At 43.1% G+C, this 8,326-nt stretch overlaps 1 protein-coding gene and 1 long non-coding RNA gene across 5 annotated transcripts in view; one reads left to right on the top strand and one right to left on the bottom strand.

The window, feature by feature from the left end:
• Positions 1 to 272: 272 nt before the first annotated feature.
• LOC114609643 lies at positions 273 to 3,108 on the bottom strand. Its single transcript, XR_003709562.1, has 3 exons — positions 3,018 to 3,108; positions 820 to 1,044; positions 273 to 552 (listed from the first exon to the last, which is right to left on the bottom strand). It is a non-coding gene; the product is annotated as an uncharacterized LOC114609643 (long non-coding RNA).
• A 62-nt stretch (positions 3,109 to 3,170) lies between these two features.
• Tmem87b (transmembrane protein 87B) overlaps positions 3,171 to 8,326 on the top strand; it is a 30,842-nt gene continuing 25,686 nt past the window's right edge. For 2 of the 4 annotated variants that reach the window (XM_028754346.1, XM_028754339.1), the window contains exons 1-4: positions 3,171 to 3,365; positions 6,306 to 6,366; positions 7,351 to 7,445; positions 7,730 to 7,861. In XM_028754346.1, the coding sequence (XP_028610179.1) occupies positions 3,201 to 3,365; positions 6,306 to 6,366; positions 7,351 to 7,445; positions 7,730 to 7,861 (453 nt within the window). In that variant the 5' untranslated portion in view covers positions 3,171 to 3,200. The remainder of the gene's footprint in view (positions 3,366 to 6,305; positions 6,367 to 7,350; positions 7,446 to 7,729; positions 7,862 to 8,326) is intronic. The other 2 variants (XM_028754325.1, XM_028754334.1) reach the window with 1 other exon arrangement.

The raw sequence follows: 8,326 nt of genomic DNA, 5'->3' as shown, positions 1-8,326 counted from the left end.
GGAGGGAGGGAGGGAGGGAGGAAGGGAGGGAGGGAGGGAGGAAGAGGGGGGGAAAGAAGTGTGGGGGGAAGGAGGGGGGCACTAACAGTCCACAACTCCTCAGGAAGGGCTAGGGCATCATATGCATCTCCTCTATCCATGATGGATGTTGAAGGGCCCAATCTGAGAGAACTAATTGGGAAGAAAATGAAGTTTAGAGGGAAAGGAAGGGAGACAACAGTGGGTGACAGGGTGAATGCAATGGCAATCTTTTTCCTTTTATTCTATGCCAGTAAATAAAATGGTTTCCACTATAAAGCGGGGGAGGGGGAGGTATAATGATATAGTCATGTGATTTTAGCATGTAGGAGGTGGAAACAGGAGGGTTGTAAGTTCAAGGACTGGAGTATACAGTGAGTCCCTGTCTCAATAAAGGAGAAAACAGCATTTTGGCACATCAGCTGTCAAAGCTGTCAGCTTGGTATCACAGGACACTGCAGAGCTTCCTCTTTGCTTGATGACTTCAGGCTGCCCAGGGTTACCAGAAAGCACCACATCACACATCTCCAGCCACTGCAAGATCAAAATTAAGAACGGTCTGTACTGGGTGTGTGCTACTTTTGCAATACCATAAAGCTGAAAAAGCAAGAGTCTAACTACCATAAGCTGGGAACCATCTGTACCTACACTCTAGCTTCCTGGTGGGGTGACTTTGGGACATTGCTCACACACTTTTCCAAAGTCTCTCCAAGATTACATGCCACTTGCCACTGTGGTGGCTGACTGGATAATTATGTTGTCTTTATTGTCCACATTCCATTCACTGTCACGTTTACTCACTGTCTGGATTGACTTGTTAAGGTTGACAAAACAAAGCACCAGAAGGCTGGGCGGCTTAGACAGCAGCAATGAGCTCCTCACGGTTGTAGGGTCAGAAAGTCCAGGATTAAGTTGTTGACACTGTTAGATTCTTCTGACTGCCTCTAACGAGGGCTTGTCGGGCTTGCTGCAGCTCCTCTGGTCTACAATGTCCTCCTCAGGCTACGAGTGTGTCTGAGGCTCCTCCTGGGATAGGGATACCAATCGTACTGGATAAGGGCCCACCCTGAAGACCTTGTCTCTTTCTATCTCTTTCTCTAGTCACATTTGATGAACTGGAGATTAGAATCTTAACATATGAATTTCAGGGGTGTAGTATCTGCCCCAGAATGCTAATTTATGATCCTTTCCTGATGAACCAGAGTCTTATTCCAGAGACTGCTTCTAGAAGCATCTAAATTAAAGAAATCTCTAAAATGTAACGATTTTTTTAAAGGCTATAGGCTTTTTAAATTAAATATATATTTTAGATTTGTTTACGTGTATGAGTATTTGGCCTGTATGTATGTTTGTGGACCACATAGGTGCCTGGTGCCCAGGGAGGTCAGAAGAGGGCAGCAAATGCCCTGGAACTGGAACTGAAGAAGGTTGTGAGTTGCCATATGGGTACTGGAAATGGGACCCAGGTCCTCTGTAAGAGCAGCCAGTGCTCTTACCACTGAGCCATGTCTCCAGACTCTTTTATGTCTACACCCCAGGATGTGACCAGTTTCCCCTGTTTGACTAGCTTTCTGTAGTGCTGGGGATTGAATCAGGGCTAGGGTATATCCCTGCTAATGGCTCTGTGCTGTGTTAGGTTTTATTGATCTTACTCAGGCAGAGTGCTGTGAAAGGAGGAGATAACAAATACAGCCTAACTAACTCAAGGAAACAAAGTTAGTACCACTCTTCCTTTGGAATGAAATTACCCTAGAATAAGAAACATTTTGTTAATTACATTAACAAAAGTAATTACTCTTTAAAAATTTTAATTACATTTTATTTATGTATTGGGTGGGAAGTATTTGGGGGTTGAAGAACAACATTCCAGAGTCTGTTCCTGGGACCACGTGAGTCCCAGGAATAGAATTCAGATAGTCAGGCTGTGCCTTTAACCTCAGGACCATCTCAATACTCCATTTGCTCTTCAATAAGGTAAAATCCCTGTTTAGACTATTACTTGGAAATCGATACTTCTGTGAGATACTTAATGAGCAGTAAGATACCGTTCTAAGTTGATTACTGGTTTAATGGTCTCTATTAAAGGCACTCCTTGTAGTGTGGAATGTTGCTAGCAGGGGAAGGTTTTTGAGGTGACCGGGGTAGATCCATTTCTCTCGATTTTACTGTAAACTTAAATGTGCTTGAAAAATAGTTAATTATTTAAAAAATAAGTAAATTAGAGGTATAAACAGCAACTCCTACTGAATCTAATCGGCCCTAAAAAATACCTTCAGGAAAGATTCAAATTCATATAAAACATCAATTTACTAGTGCCACCTACTGGTGACACTTGACTATTGCTCTCGAAACAACGTTTCCCCCTTTAGAGAGCGTTTAGATGGTTAGTTGACAAATATTTTGGTTTTAGACAAGCCTTGTGCAGCTCACGCTGGCCTCACGCTTGCTATATATCTTAGGCTGTCTTTGAATTCCCACGATCCTCCTACCTTCACCTCCCAAGTACTAGGATCTTCATTTCTGCAAACTTGTAATTAGAGTGCCCATTATCCTCGGGGCCCTGCTCTGAACGCTGACCTTTCAACAGCGTTGCAGCCAGGTCTTTACTTTCCAATTTCCCTTAAGGCTCTGCCTCTTTTTCCTCCCCCTCCTCTCCCGGTCCCTTTCCTTGCCTCCATCTTCCTACACTCAACCTTCCCTTCAAAGCGGCTTCTAGTTCCGCCCAGGTCCGGCCCTTTCAATCTTGTTGCAGTCCCGCCTCCACACTTCGGTTCTGCCTTCCCTCCTCCCGGGAGGGCCCCGCCTCTCTACCACGCCCCGCGTCCGTAGCCCCTCCCTAATAAATGTTTTGACCCCGCCTCCACCCCGCCCCCGCCTCACCTCCCCAGCCCCGCCTCCTCTGGCCCCGCCTCCTCCATGGGCTTGCGTGGTTTTTCCGGACTCTCATCCCTCCCCTCCGCACTTCCTCGATTCCTTCCAGGCCTGGCCCTGAAACCCACCTCCAGGTTCGAGCCCACTTCCTCTAACAGCGCCTATCCGCTTCAGCCCAAGACCCCACTCCGTACCCCTGCCCGAGCTCCGGTTCCCCTCGTGGGCCTGCCCCCTTCAGGGCGGAGCTACGCCAGGTGCGGCCCCGGGGCGTGGCCGGGTTCCGGGAGCGCAGGTGCAGCTTCCGTGTCAAGATGGCTGCCGCCTGTCGGTCTGCGGCTTGCCTCCTTCCCAGCCTCCTCTGCCGCCTACCCGCCGGGGCCCAGCTGCTGCGCGTTGCCCTGTGTCTCCTGTGCTGGGTCCCGGCGGCTGTGGACGCAGTCCCTGAGCTCGGGCTTTGGACGAGAACGGTCAATGACGTAAGTGCTCTGTAGGGACTGAGGCGTGGCGCTTCTCAGGCTCTCAGGGCCCTGGCAGGATAGCTCTGCCCGCGAGTCCTGGCCTTGGGCATATTCACTACGGCTATGTCGGACCAGCAGTGGGTCCTCTGTCACGCTTCTTGAGCCTTTTGTCTAGATTGGGCTCTGGGAAAGGAGCGTCCTCTCTTCTGCCTAACGTAGGCTTCAGGGAAGAGCAGTCCCAGTGTGTGCTTAGGACGGCTTCTCTTTCCGAACATTCTTGCTGTTCGTGAGGCTCTCCAGCCCCCTCTCACAGTGTCCTGACACGGTGTGTCTAGATCTTGCTTTTATTTATTCAGTTCAGAGGCCCCAATCTCTGCATTCTCAGTGGCATCGTTGGGACTGAACACTTCGGCTAGGTTACTGCTACAGGGGCCACATCTTCAAGGCCACAAGGTTTGTCTAGCCTTTCTGTTAGAGCATAATTGAATATGCTCTACTGTCATGCATATAGTCACCTTGCCTTTCTTTTTCTTGGGTTTCTGTATATTTCCTAGCGCTCTTATTTCAGGACTTCTGCGTGTGTATGTGGGGCGGGGTGTTTGTTTAGGAGTGTTTAAAGAGCCGAGTCTGGAGGCAGGGGTGGATGAAAACTTCCTTAACTGGGCAGGCTTTTAGAGAACTTGATGTCCTGTATGGTTAAGAGATGATGCTAAAAGAATGCAGAGACCAAATTATGGAAAGTCTTGCAAAAGAGACAGGATATCGGGAAGCAGCGTTGTCCTAAGTATCCCTAGAGTTAGATGACTCACCCAGATCTGCTTGGAGTGTGTTGAAACAATGTCCGAGTTCTAAAGATGACATTTGTAGTTGTATTCCTTCAACCAAAAGTGGTATCAAGAGGTTCACATACTTCTAAACACAAAACTGCAGAGGATCAAATGTAGGCTTCTTTCTGTGTCCTGGCGCAGTGTGTCCATTTCTTTTTAAGATTCTTTTCAATAGTTGCCCTGTATTTTTTGACTCTCATATGCTTTGTTCAGGCTGAGTTTATTTCTTGTGTAGCTCAGGCTGGTATTGTCAGCGAGCCTTTCTTTGCAAAAAACAGAGTGATATTTTTTCTTATATTAAGTTGTCAGAAATTTATCTTTTAGAACAGAGAGAATGAGATTTATCGTGTATATGTAACCACAATAGGGCCTGCCCATCTCTATTGCTGGATTTCTCATCAATAAAACACAATGTTTGTTGAAGCACAGTTTGTGGTTTCCTGCTGCTTCTGTAGTGAATACAATTAAGCCAGTTTCCAAACTCAAAATAAGAACATTGCAAGTGAATCAGCTACATGAACACGGTTACTCTGCATGTATGAAAGATTTTTGTCAAGCATACTTTGCATAGTAAGAATCCCACTGAGAAGAATGGCAGGTTCTTTTGACAAGCAGAGAAGTGTGTTTTTTGACTGTAGTGTGCTTTGGTCAGGCTGAGGTTATTTCCTGTGTAGCTCAGGCTAGTAGTATCGAGCCTTTGCAAAAAGCAGACTGATTATTTATTTATTTATTTATTTATTTAGAAAAGTTGTCAGAATTTCTCTTTTAGAACATGGAGAATAAGACTTTCATTTATTTTATGAATTCATCAAAAAGAAAAAAGAGATTATTTTACCTATAAAAATTAGCAAATAGTTTGAGCATCACCATATGCCATTTACTAGATTGGTCATTCCTCTAGCAAAGAAGAATTTTAGACACAATTCCTTCTCTCAAGGAGCTCACACAGTATCAGGGACAATACATTATGAGTAGATACTTGTGTATACCACACAGCATGCTTGGAATGTTAGTATTTAAGTACTAATGGAGCCGGCCTAACTCTGATTTGTGTAGTCTGAAAAAATGAATAGGTATTTCTTTGTAAGGAGTGAGACAGTCGCAGTGTAGGAAAATCTTGGTGTGTTTGTTGAATGAAGTTCTGGAAAATGGGAGACTAAGGTCACCATAGCCCTCCGACACTAGACTTCAGATCCTAGCAGCAGGAGTTTTCCAGAAGTGAAACATTGCTGGGGAAGGTGAGTAGGCGTTGACTGTGTGGGGTTTCTAGGATTTTGGACCGCTAAGACTTTCATTTATTTTATGAATTCATCAAAAAGAAAAAAAGAGGTTATTTTACCTATAAAAATTAGCAAATAGTTTGAGCATCACCATATGCCATTTACTAGATTGGTCATTCCTCTAGCAAAGATGAATTTTAGATACAATTCCTTCTCTCAAGGAGCTCACACAGTATCAGGGACAATACATTACAGTGATAAACAAAATCATTCTGGGGAGAGATGTTATTTATTGAAATTACTTTTACTTTGATACCAAGAGAACAGCATGTAAATGTGCAGTTCGTGTGTGGCCGAGCAGCACTAACCATGATGGCCAGAGCCCTTCTGTCCTGTATCCCCAAGCCCCAACTAGACTTTATTCCGGACAGAGTTCACTGTGTGACCCAGGCTGGCCTTGAAGTCATGATCCTTAAAAGCAGGGCCACGACTTCTGATCCTTACATCAATTAGGGAATAGACACAGCGGGACGATTTTAAGCCAGAGATGTGATCAGTATATAGTTTAAAGTTTTTGTTTTTAATCTCTGTATAGGGGTAGGGAAGAGTGTGTAAGTGAATGCAGGTACTTGTAGAGGTCAGAAGTAGGCATCATCTTCCCAGGAGCTGGAGTTACATGCTATGGGTACTGGGAACTGGACTCAGGCTCTCTACAGAGCAGTAGGCGTTCTTAACCACCCAGCCATCTAGCCCCAGTTTTATGTTTTAAAATGTCTTGACTCAAAGACTAAATATGGGGCTTTTCAGATAGTCTCATAAGGACTAGAGTGCTGTATTTAGAAGATAAAACTATGTTTAAAATATAAAGAAAGTTTTAACTAAAATTTTTCTATATTTGTTTTTCCCTTTAGAAATCAGGACCTTTGATATTTAGGAAAACTATGTTTAACTCTACTGAGATCAAGTTTTCTGGTAAGTATATTAATATTCAATTCTTATATATTATAAATATATTAATTTAAACAAATGTAAGATACATTAAAGTGAATCTTTTTCTTTTTCTTTTTTCTTCGAGACAGGGTTTCTCTGTATAGCCCTGGCTGTCCTGGAACTCACTCTGTAGACCAGGCTGGCCTGGAACTCAGAAATCCGCCTGTCTCTGCCTCCCAAGTGCTGGGGAATGTTTTTCTTTTAAGACTGGTTCTAACATTTTAGAAGTTTATTTTATTTAAGACTTAGTTATTTGCAAAAATCGATTTTTTTTTTTCCTAAAATTTTGTCAGCCTTATCTGTGGACTTGGTTTGTATTACCATCCTTTAAAATCAGTGATCCTTGACTTCTGGTACTCATCATCCACCACGGGTTCTACAGAGTTGTTCTTAAACATCTGAGACTGTGTTATAAAAAGATACTCTGGCTTCTCTGCCCCTTGACTAGCTACTGCTTTTTTTCAGATAACATGCCTTAGTCCTAGATCATGTCAGGTGCCCAGTGCCCCTTGACACCCTGTTCTTTTAGACTTCTAAAAGCACCCAGTTGTGAACTCCCTACAACAATTTAGTTTATAAAGAGGAGTTTTGTTTTGTTTTGTTTTGTTTTGTTTTGTTTTTGAGGAATTGTCTTGTTAGCTACTGTGTTCTTTCATGGGGCACAGCAGAAGAGTCCGTCATTCAGCGTGTTTTGGATGAGTAAGTGAGCAAAGGAAGCTGCAACTTAACACACTAGGATGCTTAGTTGATTCTAACATTGAACTTATATTGAATAGTATTGTAGCAAGTTCTGGATAGCTGTTAAAATGTAATGAATTTATCTATCTCATTTGCAGTGATTTAGAGAAATTAGGTAATGTTTTGCTCATGTTACTATTAAAACAGCCAGTTTCAAACAACATTCTTGAAGCCTCAAGTTTATTCTAGACTGTAATTAATGTACAATAAAACTCTCTGTCTGGTCAGTGAAGTCGTTCAGTTGTTCTGGACCTGTGAAGTTTACCATAGAGTGGCATTTGAAGTATCATACCTGTCACAATGAATACCCTGATCTGGAGGAGGTAAGTGGAAACAAGTCTTCAGTGTGTACAAAGCTGGGAAGGAAAATTGTCAATGCAAAGACTTAATAGCACCAAGTGAGTAGACCAGAAGTGGAGCTTATGATTTTAGAAATGCTCTAAATTGATTTTAGGACTTAAGACAATAAATGAAAGTGTGTGCTTCTTGACAAAGCCATAAATTTTGTAATCTCCATGTGAGGGATCTTTAAAAAAATGTTAGTAAGGTTTAAATCAGGCTTGTGGGAGCCACTGTAAATTATAACTTAGAATTTTACCTTGGGTAGGAGCTGTACCAAAAACATGAACTTCATGCTGATACAGACATCTGTGCTTACTTCAAAAACATTGACTGTTGGACAACAAAAAGTGAGAACTTAGATTGCAGCAGTGACTCACAGGCATTCCCTTCACTAAACGTGAGTATCTGCCCAGGTAAAATCAATTATGTGAAAATCAGTTTATTTGTAGTGAATATAAACACCAAATTTGAACAATGTTTTGTCAGTATTTTCAGAAAGAAAAGAGCTTGTCTTGGTTTTAGTTTTTGCATATGTGCATTGGGATATAAGAAATAAATTGGTATCCTGTTACTTTTTATTCTTTTTTTTTTTTTCTCTTTCTCCCTGCCCACAAACCCCCCCCCCCCAACCTTCCAGCCTGGAGACAGTCTCATTATGTAGTCCGGACTCACCTGGACTCTCCATGTAGAAAGGCTGTCCTTGAACTCAGAGTTACACCTCCTCCTGCCACCAAATGGCTGGGGTTGAAGGTGTGCACCATTATGCCTCTGGTCTCTCTGTCTGTCTGTCTGTCTGTCTGTCTGTCTGTCTCTGCCTCTCTCTCTCTCTCTCTCTCTCTCTCTCTCTCTCTCTCTCTCTCTC

The sequence above is a fragment of the Grammomys surdaster genome, unplaced genomic scaffold, assembly GCF_004785775.1.
Source record: "Grammomys surdaster isolate TR1022 unplaced genomic scaffold, NIH_TR_1.0 129, whole genome shotgun sequence".
NCBI classification, from domain to species: Eukaryota; Metazoa; Chordata; class Mammalia; order Rodentia; family Muridae; genus Grammomys; species Grammomys surdaster.
This window is presented reverse-complemented; position numbering and strand designations above follow the sequence as displayed.